Raw genomic sequence first — 19459 nt, 5'->3', positions numbered from 1 at the left:
AAGCTCCACGGTGATATTTAAACTGGACCCAGGCTGCTTCTGGCCAGTTAGTTTGCTTCTGTGAACACTGCCTCTGACTGTCACTCCCAACATACAAGCAAAACACACACACACACACACACACACACACACACACACACACACACACACCACCACCACCACCACCACCACCACCACCACCACCACCACCACCACCACCATTTTAAAACTCACAAATATCACTGCTAAATGCATCTGAAAGAAACTGATTTTAAATCAGCATGCTTTAAAGCTTCCATTAAAAACAGGACCCCTAACTGTACAGCAGGCCACCCTTGTGACATTAATTATTTAGCACCACATAATGTCATATATTGCTATCATATATAGTCTTCAGGACAATTTTCACAGAACATTTATCACTGTTTTATTTTATGACTAATGTACTCCAAGCTCAGAAGGTTTGAGAAAGTTCCTAGAGTTCTGGAGGCCTCACCTCCAGAGAGAGCCAGAAATATAATTGAAATGTAAACCTTATTTCATCGACAGCCTGGCCACTGCCCTGCGTACCACTGGTGTTACGTTATTAGCAAATATAAAGTGTTAAGAGCTCAGACTCTTAAAGAGATCCATCTCCAGTGATCTCACTGTGCGCCGAGCGTCACGTTAGCTGACGGTGTTAAGTAGCTTGGCCAACCCCCTATCCATTAAGATGGAAACCCTGAGACGAGAGAGGTGAGCCCTGCCCCACACCTCTACAGGTAGAATCCTCAGGGAAACCTGGCTTCACACACACACACACACACACACACACACACACACACACACACCATACACACACACCATTACACACCACACATACATACCACACACACACCACACACACAGACACAGACATACACACACATACCACACACACACATACCACACATACACAGACACACACACACACCACACACACCACACACACCACACACACACCATACACACCACACACACACACACACACACACACACACACACACACACACACACACACACAGATGGTCTAAACTTTAATCCCCTCTGATAGAAGGCAAGTAAAGTAAAGAAGGTGTAATTCTCCATGGAGGTACTCATTGCAATGACACCAGTGTTCCTGGAACTTCATGCTACATAATAATACACATTTTAGTCTGGAGAGAGCAACACAAAAACACTTTATCATCATCATCATCATCATCATCCTTTTTTACAGTCCAAACTTCCCAGTCTTCCCTCCCAGTCTACCTCCCAACCGATCCCCATCCCATACCCCCCAGCCCCACCCCTGTCTCTTAAGAGGATGTCCCCACCCCCTACCCCCACCTCACCAGACCTCCCCACTCCCTAGGGCCCCAAGTCTCTCCAGGGTTAGGTGCATCTTCTCTCACTGAGGCCAGACCACCAGGCAGTCCTCTGCTGTATTTGTGTCTGGGCCTCATCTCAGCTGTGTATGCTGCCTGGTTGGTGGCTCAGTGTCTGAGAGATCTCAGGGGTTCAGGTTAATTGAGACTGCCGGTCTTCCTATGGGGTCTCCCTCCTCCTCAGTTTCTTCTAGCTTTTCCCTAATTCAACCACAGGGGAACCCTGGCTTCCATCTATTGGTTGGGTGCTATTATCTGCATCTGACTAGGTTAATTTTTTCTGTCCGTTGACCACCTCCAATAACCTTGATTCTTCGCAAGCTTTCTAGATTAACCCTATTGCCAACCCTATGAGACACTGAGAGTAGATAAAGGGTTATGCTACACATCATGCACTCACTGAAGCCAGAAACATGTTTAAATCTTCCTTTTCAAAAAGAAAACAAGATGTGTATAACAATGCATGGCCCAATGGGATTAATGTATCTAACATTTGCTAATATTTACTGGGCACTACTCTAAAAAACATGGTGGACAGGATGAGACCGAAGCTGGGGGGCCCTGGAGCTCCAGTGTGCCCACTCTAGTGAGAGCCACAGACAGAAAATAACCGTAACACCAGTGTGTCTCACAGACCACGAGGACCGGAAGAAGAGGAGAGGTGGAGAAATGGAGAGTGGTCAGGGAAGGGCTTCTCCAAAGAGGGCCTGACTTTTAAAAGATCTTACATTTTTTTAAAAAAAGGCAATTCAGGCCAAATATTCCCGATCCAAAACGTCAAACTGTAAATTACTCAAAAGCCTTTGAGTGCTAACACTCAAACAGCAATGCTCTACACAAAGGCCGGAGGAAGCCAAGCAGTGTCCTTCCTCCACACGGCGATCCTTTAGCACAGCCAGGCAGTGGCAGCTCTGTCTTTTCAACAGCCATCTGGTCGTCTGCCATGATGATGGGTGACTTTCACATCTTTACCACTACAATCTAGGAGTTGGCATTCCGATAGGACATTTAAGTGGCGGCCTTGCTCTGTGAGCCGTATGGGAATGTGAGGGTCCGTGTATGATTGGAACTTTCTGCTTTTTCATTTTAGGGAGAGAAAGGAGCTGTGGGAGAGCCTGGACCCCGAGGGCCCTATGGGCTACCTGTGAGTTCCCTGTCATGTGATCGCCACCATCTGCATGTTCCTGTGACCCGCCACTGACACGGTTAACCCTTCCCTAGTGGACAGACTAATCTCATTATAGGAGCAAAGATAGTCCAATACATAGTCTCAATACAGTGTTCTGTGTTAGACAGTTATACTCGGTCTCAAATGGTCTCTGTACATAGAGACACACCCAAGCATGTCATATGACTGGAGATCAGAGATTAGTTAATAAACAGCACTAATTAGAAAGCAAGACTCTGCCTAACAGATGGCAACCTTCCCATGCCATCAGAATGGACATTCATAACTGGCACTGTCTTGAATTGGCCCATGCCAATTGGATGTGAAAGCTTCATTTATACCAACCTCGTCTATTCTTATAGATTATTAGCAAAAAAAAAATTCTCTCACTGGTGAAAATTATGATCCAAATGAAATTGATGTTCATAATGACAGTGATCCGGGTCACTTCAGTAGGGTAGGACTCAAAGTAGCATACGCTGCATTTAGGCTTTTAAACCACCTGGGCTTTCCACGTACTTTTTATGAACTCCGATAGTAAACTTGATCTACAATCACTTCAGTGCCTTAAGGGATGCTAACTTTGAAACAGTGTCCAAGTGTACTTAATGGAAACAGAGTAGCTCTTGGGGACTTTGGATAGAGCAGAATGCGATACAGTGTTACCAACATGCTGACCGGCACCATTGGGGCAAAGTTACCATCTTGCGTCTTGGACCAACCCTCCTTGGAAATTCTTCTACAAAGGTCACTGCAAAGCAGCTTCTGAAGTTATGATGTTCACGCTCTGAGCATCTGGCCAGATTCAAACTATGTTCGATGATAAACAGTTTCTGCATTAACTTAAAGGCTAACTGAGCTGTCAGACTAAACGTGCGTCAATGTGTCTTCCATCAGTGTTGCTGTGGGTTTTTTTTAACTTTAAACATCTTCTTGCCTTGTTTCACACTTACCTCCTGAGCTACTGAGCCAAAGGGCAAGCCTAGAGCCTGATCAAAATTATCTCTTTACCCTGATAAAGAATTTAAATTCCTCATGCCCTATAACTTTAACTAACAGTCCCCTCACTTGCTTAAAGAGATTTCACTAATCAAGAAGCCTTTCCACACTTCTGGCATAGTCATTTGAATACTAACAGTGCATGCCCAGATCTGCCTTAAACAAGAACCTACTGGTGACACTCAGGAACACTAATGTAGCTGCTATGGTTCTTTGGCAGGGCAAAGATGGAGAGCCTGGTCTTGATGTAAGTAATTGTACAGCAAGCATCCTTTAATTAAATGAATACAGTCAGAGGTCTCCATCACCAGGGACGCCAAGAACATACGATGTTTTGTCTATGTATGCATGTGCACACACAAACACATATATAATTACCATGCGCACATCAGCAATATAAAAATACATCAGTATTTGCATAAGATAAATGAAGGAAAAATAATTCATATAAAATTAGTAACTGATATTGGATAGAGGTGCTTTCAAAATACTTTCCTAAATTAAGGGCACTCCACATCAGCATGGCCTAGTAACAGAAAAAGTTAATATGTCTCAAATCTGTCTGCCTCTCACTCTGCCCTTGGGGAAGAGTGTTTTGTCAAAGCTGTTATGTAGTGGGTTTTTTTTGTTAGGTCTCTATGTATATTTTCTCTCATGCTAAAAAAAATTATTTAAGAATACACTGTCAAAAATAATGCCTCCAGGAGCAATCATTACTTGTCAGTGTTATGTGAGTAATTATGTTACCAGAGTTGCTGTTTATTGAGCACCTGTTATGTCCAAGCATCATTCTGGCACTTTGTATCCACCGTCTCATTTAACATCCACAACAGCTGTGTGACAGATAGTCATTAACCTTATCCTATAGTCAGGGGACTGAAGGGCAGAGTAAGTGATTTGCCTAGACTCATACAAGTCAGTAAACATGCCAAGATTCAAATTAATATCCTATGTTCTTTCTCCTACATTTCTTAAGAGAAAAAAAAACAAAGCAAGAAACCTGTTGTGCATAGCTCATTGAAATGGTAGAAAGTACTATTTCTAAGTATTACTGTTCTTTGTAAGTTTAAAGATTATTTGACAGGTCCGTATTTATATCTGAGTTCAGACCAATGAAATGTTGTTATGTTAGTGGTGTTCATTGATTTCAGTATGATTTTGCTGCTGTTATGCCAGTAGATATGTTGAGTTTGCTTTTTATCCCCCCAGGGCTTCCCTGGCCCTCGAGGCGAGAAGGGTGACCTGGGAGAAAAGGGAGAAAAGGTGACTTCTCCCAGCATGCATCTCGTGTGTTTCTGCTAGCAAAGCTCCCAGCATGCATCTCGTGTGTTTCTGCTAGTAGAGCTCCCAGCATGCATCTCGTGTGTTTCTGCTACCAGAGCTCCCAGCATGCATCTCGTGTGTTTCTGCTACCAGAGCTCCCAGCATGCATCTCGTGTGTTTCTGCTACCAGAGCTCCCAGCATGCATCTCATGTGTTTCTAGCACTGCCTGCTCTGCTCCGGAACCTTCAGGATTCCATCAGGCGCTTTTCCTGTCTGTCCTGTGTTCCAAAAACATACAGATGGCTGATCTAAGGAATCAGGTCTTCAAAGAGGACAAAAGATGGCTACACAGCTAGAAACAAGGGCACCTTCCAGCATAGGAGGAAGATTCTAACCCCTGGATATCAAAGCTACAGTTTTTCAACTTCCTGACACTGATTTTTTTTTTTTTTTTACTACAGTGTCCAAGAGGATTGAATTCCCTTTTTCACAGAAGTTAGATCACATTGCACAAACCTCAGTGGTATTTTGGCAAAGCCTGTCTTCCTGCAGGCCAGGATCTCCTTTATCTTGCTGAAGTCCTAAGAGAGATACTGATGCATGATACATTTTGATATTTTTAAATTCAGAAGGAGGAAACAGGCTCTATCACAGACCACAGTATGCCCACTGTGCAGAAGCTACTCTGTTAGCTGTAAAGCCAACAGCTGTAGACTATTTAATGAAGACATTATTTTATGACTTGGTCTTAAGGATTTCTTGGATCATCAACACCATAGGTTTTAGGGATCAAAATCAAGCAATGGTTTTATGACTAAAAGAAAAGTTTCAGTTGTGAATTTTAAACATCACCTTTTCTATTTCTCTCTCTCCCTCTCCCTCTCCCCCCCCTTTCTCTCCCCTGCCCCTCTCTCCCTCCCTCTCTCCATTTTCCCTTCCTTCCTCCCCTCCCTCCCTCTCTCACTATAGTAGCTGAATACCCATCCACTTTATGACTCCAATGTAAAACCAGTTCTCCTTAGATTACTTTGTGCCCCGATATACTTAACAACTCAATGTTTTTAAAAGTCCAGTAAAGTCTCTTGAACAGTGAAACTCATTCCTATTGTGATGCAAAACCAAAAGAGATGTGTCAAAGGAAGGCTACAAAGCCCAGTGCATATTTTTTTTTCTTTTCTTATTTTTCTGGAGCTGGGGACCGAACCCAGGGCCTTGTGCTTGCTAGGCAAGCGCTCTACCACTGAGCTAAATCCCCAACCCCCCAGTGCATATGTTTTAAGAGTTAAGAGTTTCTCAGCCTCCCATTGATAAGAGCCCAGACAGACCATGGTCATCCCAAGCTCTACCTTCCACATCATCACATATGTCGAGCACCTGTGCATTCCATTCCCCAAGAGTCTTATACGTGATAAACCTTGAAATTTTCACACTGTCATCCTGAGGTGGGTGCTGTTACTTCCCTACTTCACAAACAAGAAGACTATGCCATAAGAAGTTCTTTTCCATGTTATAAACCCTGACTACAAATTGTAATGCAGTTTGAGACAAGCTCTGTGTGAGGCCATTGAACACAAAGCAAATTGTCTTAAAAGCTCTTTTTTCTTATTATATATTACCTAGTGGGTTATAGGAGTCTAAAATGTTACCCAAGAAAAAAATATATCACGTGGTACTCAATTTTATTATCTTTAAAGAAGTAGAAAAATACCACATTGGCTCAGTGGTACAGTCCTTACTGAGCATGTGCAAAGCCTTGAGTTCGTTCTTCCAGCGTGGCAAAGAATAAAAGAATGAAGAGTCTAGGGGAGGGGAGAAATTTTCATTTTTGTAGCTTATAATAGCATAAACCCACAAACCCTCCCTCAGATATATGTTAATCACTCATACAAAAATATTTCCACAATTAGTGCAAATTTTATATTTAGGAAAGTTAGATTCTAAATGTTGAACACTTTGTTTATCTTTTCCATTGATGTAAGAAATAAAAATTGACATAACTGTCACATTTCCACTGCTCATACGCACGATGACACATAACTTTGAGGAATATAGACAATCACTTCATTTTACAACATGCTGTTGATGTAATAGCGTTAACATACCATTCTTCATAATGGCTCTTTTCTGTAAAGTTTGCTGTCCACTTAAATTTCAACACAAAATCATTGCCTGTCGCAGTAATTCAAGTAAACCCATTTAAGCCCATTTGCCAATAAAGCAACGAATGCCACGTAACCAACAAACCTGGTCTTGGTTAGACCTGCTCCAAGATGGGTCTACTGACCTCAGGGAGGGCAGAGCACAAGTGAAAAGGATCAGTTCATGGCATGGCATTGAAGCTACCTGCTGAGGGGGCTGCTGATTCTTCATGAGTGAGTGCTTGCTTCCAAAGGCATCGTCCACTTCATTTCCTGTCTCACCTGCTCCTCCTTCACTCTCCCTGCTACAACTTTGCCTTCAAATGCTCATGTTCATGCTCAAGCAAACCACACCAGTTTTCTACGTCCTGTCTTCAAGAAGCCCCAGTGGGTCTGATTCCAAGCCTTCTGCCACAGTGTTCTTGGCACACAGGAGACGAACAAGATGGAGCTTCGGCCCATGCTGTCAGAGTGAATGTATTAATTTGAATGAGTGTCTCATACGTTTCTTGAGTGTGTGTTGTTCTGTCTTTTCTCTTTGAATATTCATGTTGTTTGGTTCGGTTTTATTGTAACCGCCATCCAGATTGCAGGATGAATGCTCCCGTTTACGCATGTATCTATGTATGGTCTTTTGCATTCTGTACTGCACCAACTCCCTGTCTATACGTTTGCAGATGTCTATGTTAATGTGAACCAGCTGGGGTGCTTTCCTTCCTTCCTCTCCTTTTGCCTCCTTTCCTTAATTCCTCCATCCCTAGGATCCACGCAGATGTCCCACAAACCTTGACCTTGATCCCCAAATACTAATTTCCACAGCTACATTCCCACTACGTAATTATCCTGCCTACCTCATTTTAATGAGCCCAGACTGCTTTTCCTAGCTGCAGCGTTGCAAGCTGGAAACTCATTTACCATTGTGAACAACAAAGATGGAGGAAGACTGCCTAGGTTTAGCCAACTGTTCCTCCAGTTGGCATTGCCACCGAGTGTTAGTTAGCCTCTGAGATGTGTGTTTAACTGAGTAAGTCAAGGGTTCGTTTTTATTTTTGCTGGTGAGGAAAAGTTAAACACAGCAGAAGCACATTTTAATTCTGGAATATTTTTACTGGGAGCTGCAAAATAAGAGTATGAGTGGACAGCCTTGGGAGAGAGCAAAGTTGCTGCCTTTCCCTCTGAGTCTGTACAGCTATCATATGTTAAAGAAAAAGGAGGGGAAAGGCAAAGTTAAAGTAATCAAAATTGGATGGAGTCTCTGTTACCCAAAGCTCCCCCTGATGCTGACTGGTTCAGTATAACTTGTCCGCCATCTTTGCCTGGTCCAAAGAACAAAGCCCTAATTCACTGTTGACTCCAACATTTTGGCAGTCGGCACTGACCTGCCTTCCTAATGCATCAGCCCCTTTGGTATCCTTCTTTCTTCTTGTTGATTGTCATAAGTAAATAAATAAATCCTGCTTCCAGAATCCACTGTCAACATGGCAGTCTAAGTTATTTTTTATAGCATCGCCGTGTCTTATGTGCATCGTCAGTAAACAATGGTAAATGCCTTCCAGACTATTTTTAGCTAAGCCATATTTTGGATCATTTTTTATTCTACACCCCCTCAAAATAAAACCTGTCTTCTATTTAAACCCTTGTATCCACAGGGGGAAAAGGGAAAGAAAGGCAAAAAAGGGCCTAAAGGGGAAAAAGGAGAACAGGGCGCCCCTGGATTAGATGCACCCTGCCCGTTGGTATGTCTTACTGATGCAACCGTCTCCAGATGTCTTGTGATGGGATGAGGATGAGATGGGAGAGGAGCAGACCAGAGGGACCAGTAACAGCAGGTTCCTGGGAGGATCATTTAGCACAGACCTTCAGACAGGTGTTCAGAAGTACAAGGTTGCACTTGCTGTCCTTGACATCTCGTTGCCAGCCACTCAACTCCACTCGGTTTCTAAACTCCCAAGCGGTGCTGGCTGATTGGAACCTAACTAGGATGTGAAGAAGGGCCAACAACATCCCATATCCCTCCAAAGAGGAGGCCATGGTTTCCTGACAAAGGCCTCGTCATGAGAATGCGAAGCTTCTCTATGTGTTACTGTCCCTTCTAAGTTGTTCCTCTCCCAGCTCTTTTCTTCTAGTTGTTTCTTTAGCACATTTTTGCTTTCAATGAATTCTTGGATTAGTAACATTATGAGTTAATCTTTACAAACAGGGATTCCGTGGCGTTAAGGGGGAAAAGGGGGAGCCGGGCCAGCCTGGCCTGGATGGGCTGGATGCTCCTTGCCAATTGGTACAGTATTTCTCTTTCCTTCATCCTGCATGCCATTCCTCTGTTTATTGTGTATTCGTCTGTATCAGTGTAAAGTGCTTCCTTCAGGAGCAAGCTTTACATGATAAACATACTACATGTGTGTGCATGAACGGGCTCCTCCCCGGGCTCTGCATCGGGGAGAGAGCAAGCATGTATTATCAAAGAATGTATACTAATCTTCTAACATTGTTCTCACTACCGATGTGTCCATTTTATGTTCTTTGGAATATTAACTTACCCAATAAATATTCAGAGATTACATCACACAATGGCTCTGCTAGGCCAGAACATGGGGCTTTTACCCTACTTGTTTTTTTTCCCCTGTCCTCTAAAAGAAAGAAAAGTAATTTTGTCTCTTCCATGATAGTTTTATCAGAGCATAAATAAGGCCAGTCGAACCTTAAGACTTCTATGGTCAAGAGTTAACCAATTTGAAGCCGCACTGTTAAGAGACCATAGGAAGGAAAACCAAACCACCCTGTACATCTAAAGATGATAATTGTCTGCAGCCCAAACCCTCTTCCTTGTCACATAACCTTTTGCCATAATGGTCTCTCCTTTGAAAACTCACTTTCCTAAAGTAGATGGGACTCCTTCCTCCATTGGCATGACCTCAAAATCCTCCTTATACTAAAATCTAAAATTCTACTGGTTGATCCTTCTCCTTGTACCAATCTGGCATTACCGGTTTCTCCCAGATATTCATAAAGATAGATTTTTTTTATAATTAAAAAGGTAGCGTGACTATATTTTGTTGAGTACAAAGAAAGATTTATATCATCCCATTCCACTTGGTCTGCATGGCCTTACACCTGACTCTTCAGTTGTAAGCATGATTCTTTACAGGTAAATGTATATCTCGTGAGTGTCTTATGAGGTCGTGTTTATAGAAAAACATCCAGTCAATTGTTATAGTTAGAAAATATTAATGTGGAGTACTCTGTCTTTTGTTGGCTTGGTGTTCATAAGTCATATTTCAGAAACCTCTTACTTGGAGGAAAACGCATGCCTTCAACTGTCACGTCTTCCGGTCTCATTTGTATCTGAAGATGCCTACACCTCAAATGACAATAAGCACTGTGGCATTTAGAAACCTTCGTTCACAGTATTAACCGGCTTCTGAAGGTTTAACCAGAAGCACTAATGAACGCTGTGAACGGTATCTACTATAACACCTAGCTAGACTGCCTGTGTTTCACATGAGTATATTTTTGCAGTATCTATGTGCAGTCTAGTCGAGGGAAAAGCCCTGGAACATGGAGACCTATAAACTTCAGATAGAAATGGCCTGCCATTGATCACCCTCACCACAAACCACAGTCCATTGTGACACAAGGAAATGATGCTCTGACTCGTTTAGTAAAAACAAGTATGGTATGTTTTAATGCTGTCAAGAGGCACCGTGCAGGTGTGTTATTTAAAGATTTGGCTGTGGGGCTGGAGAGATGGCTCAGTGGTTAAGAGCACTGACTGCTCTTCCAAAGGTCCTGAGTTCAAATCCCAGTAACCACATGGTGGCTCACAACCATCTGTAATGAGATCGGATACCCTCTTCTGGTGTGTCTGAAGACAGCTACAGTATATATATATATATATATATATATATATATATATAATCTTTAAAAAAATAAAGATGTGGTTGTGAGCAAAACGCTGGGGCAACTGTGCCCTGTTCCTTTCCAAAATTAGGCATAGTGTTCTCTGTATTTGTGGTATCTTCTAGTTGTGTGCTCAGTCTGATAATCAGTTTCATTTTAACCAAGAGTAGGTAAAATATTGTGAGCCACTAATTAACACGAGATGCCTATGACTGGAGCCACCTAATAGAAATCATTTCTGAAGTCCCTTAGCCTGTGAATGTGACATCATATTACTTGTCTAAGCCTAAGGAATTTTATTTCTTCTCTTCAAAACCAGGGACCGGATGGATTACCTATGCCTGGATGCTGGCAAAAGGTAACTAGACCTTATGGTTTGTTTGTTTGTTTGCTTTCTGGAAAAGAAATCCTAATCTTGACCCTGTCCCTTTCCATGCAGAACAAACCTTTCACATGACATTCTTGAAAACTGTTTGGGTGTTCCCAAGCAAATCCTGCCAGCTCTGAACATCTTTAGATGGCTTGTGTTTATTACTGATTTCTTTCCAAACCAGTGAGCAAAAACAGTTATTGACAAATATTATAATCTGGAACATCAAATTCTTTGTGATGGAAAGGGGCAATATATCTGAGCAAGATTGTTTCTCTCTCTCTCTCTCTCTCTCTCTCTCTCTCTCTCTCTCTCTCTCTTTGACTGAATTCTTTCTGCCTGCTGTTTAAGGTGGTTTTTAATTCTGGTTGTCTGTTGTATATCAGTTGCTTTGACAAATATGCCGAGATATGGTAGAGCCCTGTCAATATCCGTCACACAACTGAGAAAGCAGAAAATCAGGGATAGGTTGATTTCTGTCCCATCACACAGTCACACAAAGCTATTGCTTTAGTTAATTCATGCGGTAGCCCACAGGTGAGTAATAGACCTTTGAAAAACAAAGAAACTTGCAAGAGCGGCAAGCTGGTGGCTGACACGGGTAGGAAGGAGAAACAGCGAGAAGTAATGGCATCATTTCCAGCAGGAAGGCAGAGCCCGCTGTACAGCCCAGGGAACACTGAGTCTTGGCACATAATGCTGTAAACCCAGTGTGCAGGTTACCAGAAGGAAAAAAAAATGCCTAGAAATAACAATGCAATAAGGGAAGCATCCAAACTGCTTTTGCAGTTTTGAAATTTTATCTCCGATACTTTGTAGCTTGTCCAGTAATTGTAGACGGCCACACTTGATTGGCAAAATTAGAACAAACTATGTCAGCGTGTGGAAACGTGAGGAGACGCTGGGCTCTTGGTTGCTTCTCAAGTCAGCAACTCAACCATCAGGCCATCTTATGTAATGTGCTTTCTGAACTAGCCTCGAAGATGTAGCCGGGGGCAGAGGACCTTCTCTCTTAACGGCATCATTTATTTACAAGCTCCCTATGCTCCCCCCGAGCCTATCAAATAATGAACTTGGTTGCATCTGAGGTCAAGAGGGGCTCTGGATACCGACCCCTCAACAGATTCATCCTACCTGGTAAAACTATCCTCTCACCAGCTTACCTGCCGTTCCCAGACATCGTAATACCACCCCACGCCAGAATGGCCCTTCGCTCTCCAACCTCTCCCCTGTAATTCAGTGAGACGAGGAGTCTTTCAAACTGGTCATTAGCACACTGCACCTTCAGGTACAGTTTACTTCCCCCCACCCTGCGACACCACTCAGAACTTGGAGTCACCGTGGGTCTGCGGCATTTCCATTTCACAAGGGCATAAATGTTAGAGCCACAACACCATATCCGTCTTAGCTCTTGAAATGGAAAGCCTGGGGAAATATGAGTAGTGCGGTGGAAATTGTCCTTGTAAATATTCATCTTTCTACGAAACAGATAGTATATTCTACATAAGGCTATGAATCTCATGGTTCTAGCATCTTCTACAAAGGAAAATAACTCAGTGATAGAACACTGGCGTTGCTTAAAACCTCCCTATACAGCACATATGAACTCCAGTCACCACACTGTGGAGCTCCCCTTCCCCAGTTAGAAAAATGAAATGTTCTCAGGTTTCTTAAATGGCCAATTTAGATAGCTCAAATATTCAAGTAATTTATAATTGATATGTTATAAACGAAGCCAGTAGGTGGCTTCTGGTTAGTCCTATTTTATTCAGGCTACCAGTATGAACATTTTTGTGGAATTTTAATGTTTTATTAGCATTACTAGTTATACATAATGGGTCTGTTATGACATTTTCATACATGTATATAATACATTTTGTTTATATTACCCTATCTTGTATCTCCGTACTCCCCCGATCTTCGTTCCAACAGTCAGTCCCCTGCTATTTTGATGGTCTAATGAATTTCATTAGGTTGCTTAGAGAAGCATAGATACAAGATTATTCGAAGTAGTATGGTCACCTTAACGGTGTCTAAACTGCTAAGAAATCATACATACATACATATAGATCCTCCATGATGGGTATTAATAGGTTCATTCTGTTTGTTTGTTTGTTTTATTTGGTATCTTTGTATGTTCCTAGCTGTCCTGGAACTAGCTCTGTAGATCAAGCTGGCTCGAACTCACAGAGATCAACTTGCCTCTGCCAACCAAGTGCTGGGATTAAAGGTGTACACCACCATCTGCCGGCTGACAGGTTCATTCTCACGCAGTTTTTCTTGGAGAAAGAAAGACACAGTGTTATTAGTGAAAGCACTGAACGGGGACTCTGGACTAGTTGCCTGTGGCGTGCAGGCCAAGACACAACCACTGTCTCACTCTCCTCTGCGTTTTCCTTTTCTCGTCAATTCTTCTTTGAGTAAAACTAAAGACATTCCCCAGACATGGTGGCACATGCCTTTAGTCCCAATACACAGACGGCAGGCAGAGCTCTGAAAGTTTGAGGCCAGCCAGGGCTACACAGTGAAACACAGTCTCAAACAAACAAACAAATCATAAAGAAACCTTTGAAGATCTGCTCTACAAACTAATAGCACAACGCAATCTGCCTCTTGATCTCAGAGCCAATGGCAGTTCTACAAAGACCTTCACAGAGTGGTTCTTCAAAATGAGGAACCAGAGGCTTGGGGAATTTTTTTTCCTATCCCAGCAGAACTGTCATAAAGCATGAGAACTATAGTAGGCAGGTTCACCTTATCAGCCTGCTAGCAAGGCAAGGCTAGACTTAGGAGGAACCATCAACAGGAAATGCACGCACATGTTATGCAGGAAGGTGTCGGTCAATAGTGCCTTTGAGCTTAGACCCTTTGGCCATTAGGTCGATCGCGGCTTTCTGCTTTCTCAGATCAGTGACTTAGACAATCCCTTATCATGAAGTTCTTAGTTGGCAATGGAAAAAAAAATGTGGGTGGGAACTAAAAAGAGAATTAAGGTAAACTGGAGTTTTTAAACTTTAATATGGGAGAGATCAAATGATCAAATCAGCTTGGTGACTTAAAAAAGAAACATTACAAGGTTCTTCCAGTGTCTGTAAAATAAATGTTAAGTTGGACTTGTTAACAAAGAACTACTAACACCACGTGTGTCTTTTTTGTTGTCTGTTTTTCTGCAGTGATGAATCTGACCTTCTAAGCATGAAGTTGTGTATATAATGGTCCACCTTTTATATTTATAGTTGAAAAACTGAAGTGCAGATTTTGCAAGTGTGAGGTCTGCTCACCCAACACACTGCTTCTCCCTGTCCACAGTAGCACACTTGTCCATCTTTCCTCACCCCCGAAGTGAGGCAGTTCCCGGAAGTGAGGAACCTGCAGGAAATATAGTGTCTCTATTTTATGTGAACGTATGTGTTTATACGGACATCAGTGATAGAGAACAATTGATTGCTTTTGCTATTTTCCTATTTGGGGCTTGTTCATTGCATGGACAGAGAGCACCATGAAATAGTTTACATGAAATCGTGACCAAATATGGACTCAAAGCTATGAACATGCGTCACACATTTCCCTGGTAGCATTCATTCATTCATGCCTACACCACCTACTGAAACTGACTAAAACCAGCATGACCGTGTGCCAAACCTGCTTGCGCTAGTGCAGTTGCTTGCATGCTGCCCAGTGAGTTCTTTGACTACATCTGAGCTCTTGTTCCTTTTGTCATCTCAAGGGGGTTACACCGTGGCTTATTGCCAAAAAGAGATAAGTTGGCGGAGAGCACACACACACAGTTGGTCTTGTATTTTGAGGGAGTTGCAGTCCCGACTGCAGATCCACATCTTGTGGGCTCCTGTGACCACCTTGGTTGAAATACCAAAGGGTTAGGCTGATGGCGGCCACTAGTTTTCCTCGGGCTGCGCTTGGCAGCGAAGAGGTGGGAAGAGGACCGGGTCAGCATCCTGCACTGTCTTTCACGTGACCGAGTTGGGAGGAGCTTTACAAACGCGAAACCCAGAACAGCAGAAATTGGTTTTCTACATGATCTGATCAGACTTCCCACGGTTGTTGATGCTTTGGGAGAATGTCAGAGGTATGCCGCCGTGTTTTGGAGACAGCAGAGTCTTGAAACGGAGGCCCCTGTTTGTGCAGATTGAAAGGTGCGGACCTCCTATCAGAGCTGCTGAAGAGAGAGAGAGAGACTGCGTCCCAAGATGGGATCAGACAGAATAAGCCGTGCTACGAATGCAGACTTTACCAAAAGTGGTCGGAAAGTGTCCCTTCCTTCCTTTCTTCCCAGGTTGATCCATACCAAACGTTTTTTTCTACAAGTTTGAGAAACAAAACGTAGTTTCCAGTTTCTCTCATACTTTTATTTTCTTAGTCCAGGAACAGAAACCATTTATTTCAGTTTGGGTCTCATGGGTTTTTAAACAATATTTTTAGAAAAGTTTTCAGATCATAATTTGAATCCAACCGCAAAAAATAAGCTCTTCGCATCTCTTTTTTGTTGGTTGTTTGTTTGAGATAATTGAAGAAATTAGAGGGAGATTCCATTTTTGGCTTAACTGTTGTAAAGTATGAAGGTTAAGAATTGTTTCACTACATTTTTTATTTACATTGACAATGTACCTGTCAGTTATTGTAAAGTCAAATTTTTATTATGCTTGGTAGCATGAACTTGCTTCTTCTAAGCTTTTTTTTTCCTATATCGAAGTTTATTTCTCACTTTTGTTTTTACATTTCTAAGTGTCGTATACACAGACCAAATCTGAGGCCTCAGAAAGCTCTGAAGTACAGTTGCCAAAAAACGAGCCTTTGTTTTTATTGACTTGCTCAAAACTCACCCGAGTCTTAGCCTGGGCATTTCTTTGCATGGTGAAGACTTCACGACATGTTTTGAAATAACTTATCCTAAGTGGAAGGGTTGCCTCAAAGAAGCACCCTCAGTGAGAACCGCCATTCTGGTAGCCCATTAGAGAATTTCATTTCCCTCAGTGATTAAATGCCATTTTTATGGGAATGTTTCTGGTTCTGGGCTTGGATATTTACCACCAGAGGGGAAATTAGTTCATGCTTGGGATAACAGCAATGAAGCTACAGCTTCGACACAGACCCTAAGATGTCATTCATGTTGTGTAACCAAATGCTTGATCATGCAAAATGGTGTCTTCTTTTTCTTTATGTCATTTCTGAGATTAGAATTTAATATTTCTGATAACATTCCACACTCCTAAGCCAATTTAGTATTTTTTTTTTAAATGGAGACTATTTTCTAACAATTTCTTGTATGATGTAGTTAGGGTAAGGTATTTCTCAATATATGAAACAATTCGTCTTAAATCTTTTAAGGGGCAAAAGTGAGCCCAAGACTACACATTATCTCCAGGAAAGAAAACCAGAACAACTATAGAGTCTTGAGGCCATATATCCTCTTATCCTCCTTTCTGTTTCTCCACTTGAAAGAGGTTTATTTAAAACGTAAAGAGATTCGAATGAGACTAGCTCAACAAAAGAAGCAGGAAGGCACTGGACAGAGCCCTGGAAAGATACCGCCTAGACTGTGTGTGCATCTGGGGTCTGGCTTGTAAGACACATTTAAAGGAATATGTAAACGTCCATTTCACGTACAGACCGAAGGGACGATGGTGGTCCTCTGTGCTTAGTGGATTGCTAGGTTAACCACCATGAGTTAGCCTTAAACTTTGGGCTCTTAAGACATCATTAATCATCCATTTTATCATCAAGCTGAATAATTTCTAAATGAGTGAATAATAAGTCATCATTGCTAGTACATAGGTTAATAGATAGCATTCTTTCTTATAAAGACTTCTTTAGGAGAATTAAGAAAAAAATGAAGCACCCATGGGAACTACATCAAGGTCAGGTTTTTGGGTTGTTTTTTTTTTTTCTTCAGAGACAGCCAACGTCTCTAAAGGATGGCATTGTTGTGTCCTTTGCAGTGTTTTCCATTAGTATTGTTGGTGCTGTTACGTCTTCTTCCTTTTTATCTTTATGGGCCGTGGACCTCAACTGTGGATAATTTCATCTCTCTGTTTAATGGCGTTCCCGAGCTGTTAGTGCACAGTTTCGTTTTGGGAGTTCATGAATTTGTTGTAAATGTAGTTCAGTGGCCAGCCTTTCCTGATGTGAACCCGCATTCCGCAGCTCCCCGTGTTCTTTGCTCACGTTATACGCCACACGCCTTTATCAGTTCGCATTGATTGCCTCCCCTTTTGAGTCACTCGCCTTTCAGCTTCCGTAGCCAGTGTTCAAGAAGTCTGCATTACACGTAGGTCACCCGGTAAATGGCTGTCCTTTCCCGCCATCAAAGGCAGCCTTGGAAGATTCTTCCTTGCCCCGTTATTTTATGGAGAGCATTGGAATGCCTCCCCTTCCTACCAGTACAAAGCTCTGCGTCTTTGTATCTACAGTCTGTGCATATGATGCGTTAGCGGGGCAGTTTACATGTATGACATGTACATTGTGTATATATCTGCTAGCTTAGGAAAATGGTCAGAGCACCATTCTGTACCTATGGGGAAGCTGTCCTTGGTGTCTTACATGTTTGGCACTCAGGAAACACGCCTAAAGTATTTCCAAGTATGCTTTTAAAATATTGCTATCAAAGCATTAAAAAAAAATAACATTTTTAATCCCCGCCACCTGCTATACCTGTCTTACTGTAGTTTGGCATCTTCTCATAAGGGGTTGTGAGAAACTTGGATGCTGACATTTGAGACCTTGATTTTCTTCCTTTCTTGATGTTCAAATTATTTAATGCTACTAAGACAAAGAAAACAAAAGCTTTGCTAACTTACGAGGTTCATGGGAGGTTTATTATCCCAGAAATCGTTTGGAGGTCAGCTCTGGTGCTGGCGATTGACAGCCCTGAGCAGTTACAATTCTGCCAAGCTCCCTTAGCTGTAAAAGTCTTTTGTCTTTTACAGAAAGGAACCAGGTCTGTTTTCCTAAGCTATCTTCTCTTTCATCTTCTTTTTGCCCCTTGTTTTATGCCCAGAGACACTCCTCTCACTTAGATTGCTGGTGAATTTATTTAGGGTTTTCCTTACTTTTATACTAATAAACATTTTAATGACTTTTTTTTTCCACTAAAATGTATGAGCTGCCTCCCCTGCTTATTGGCAGAGTGATTTGGAGACAGGAGGATGGACCCCGTTGTGCTTGATTTCTTGACAAGAGAAAAATACCAACATTTTTCAAAATGAGTTGACATTCTGACCCATCTCAGAAATACTAATGAGTCGGATTCAAGGAGGAATGGCTCCCATATTGCTGACATCTGGGTGGATATTCTTTACAATGTTGTAAATGTTTCATTAAGCTGGACATTTTTAAAAAGATGTACGTATCTGATTTATCTTTTGGAAATATTATATTTTTATTTGTATTTTTTACATTTTAAAGTTCATCTCTATGTGCAGCTATTTTTATATTGCCAAAAACTCACATAAATACATAGTAAGAGGGGAATGGGGGGGGTGGCACATGTAACCTTGTGTGTAGGGTTTTATTTTAATGTTTTATGGGTCAGTCTCGTGTTACTTGGTTATTCTAAGAATGCGTTGTATCTTTTCACTGTACATATGGCACAAACTTGATTATCTCAGTAGTGTAAATATTTAAAAGATTGATTTTTTTTCCTGTTTGATTTTTTATTTCAGTTGTAATTTTTCCAACTGTCATTACCGAATCAAAGGCCTGTGAAGGTTTTGATTTGCAATCTGGAGATGATTGTTTTGTGTTCACTTTCTGATTTGTTGGTTTTTTTTAATTACTTTCAAAACTTGTTTTCAGGGTTCCTAGTTTGTGAGAAGTTGACCTTCGGAATTATTTTTACACTATTTATGACTTATTTTCATAATGTAAAAAGTGTGTAATTATTACATTAACGCAAACAATGATAATTGTATTGTTATAAAGTTTTAATGATATTCCTGAGAACTTTGTCCTGTTTTCTTTTATTTAGCAATAGTTGCCCAAGAATTTTATTCTACATTTCTTCAGTATTATAACCATACCACCCACACAACACCATAGTGTGATGGGGTTTTTGTTTTTGTTTTTAATTAGTGTTTCCTGGGTCGTGTAATAATGCGTCCAAACTCAGCTTCCTGTTCTGCTGGAATTCCCTATGTGGATGGTGTGAGTTACCTTACGCTGAGTTTCCTGCTCCTCTTCCCATCCCATCAAAGCGTAGTACATTATTTCACTCCACACTGATACAGTGTACGACCTGTGACT

At 41.7% G+C, this 19459-nt stretch overlaps 1 protein-coding gene across 1 annotated transcript in view; it reads left to right on the top strand.

Moving 5' to 3' along the window:
- Window positions 1-19159, top strand: part of Col25a1 (collagen type XXV alpha 1 chain) — a 394115-nt gene extending 374956 nt beyond the window's left edge. Inside the window, exons 33-38 of the mRNA XM_032897332.1 lie at window positions 2455-2508; window positions 3752-3778; window positions 4741-4794; window positions 9134-9211; window positions 11150-11188; window positions 14374-19159. Of these exons, the coding sequence (XP_032753223.1) occupies window positions 2455-2508; window positions 3752-3778; window positions 4741-4794; window positions 9134-9211; window positions 11150-11188; window positions 14374-14376 (255 nt within the window). The 3' untranslated portion in view covers window positions 14377-19159. The remainder of the gene's footprint in view (window positions 1-2454; window positions 2509-3751; window positions 3779-4740; window positions 4795-9133; window positions 9212-11149; window positions 11189-14373) is intronic.
- Window positions 19160-19459: the final 300 nt, after the last annotated feature.

The sequence above is a fragment of the Rattus rattus genome, chromosome 3, assembly GCF_011064425.1.
Source record: "Rattus rattus isolate New Zealand chromosome 3, Rrattus_CSIRO_v1, whole genome shotgun sequence".
NCBI lineage: Eukaryota > Metazoa > Chordata > Mammalia > Rodentia > Muridae > Rattus > Rattus rattus.
The sequence above is the reverse complement of the archived record's forward strand: the minus strand, read 5'-3'. Positions and strand labels throughout refer to the sequence as shown.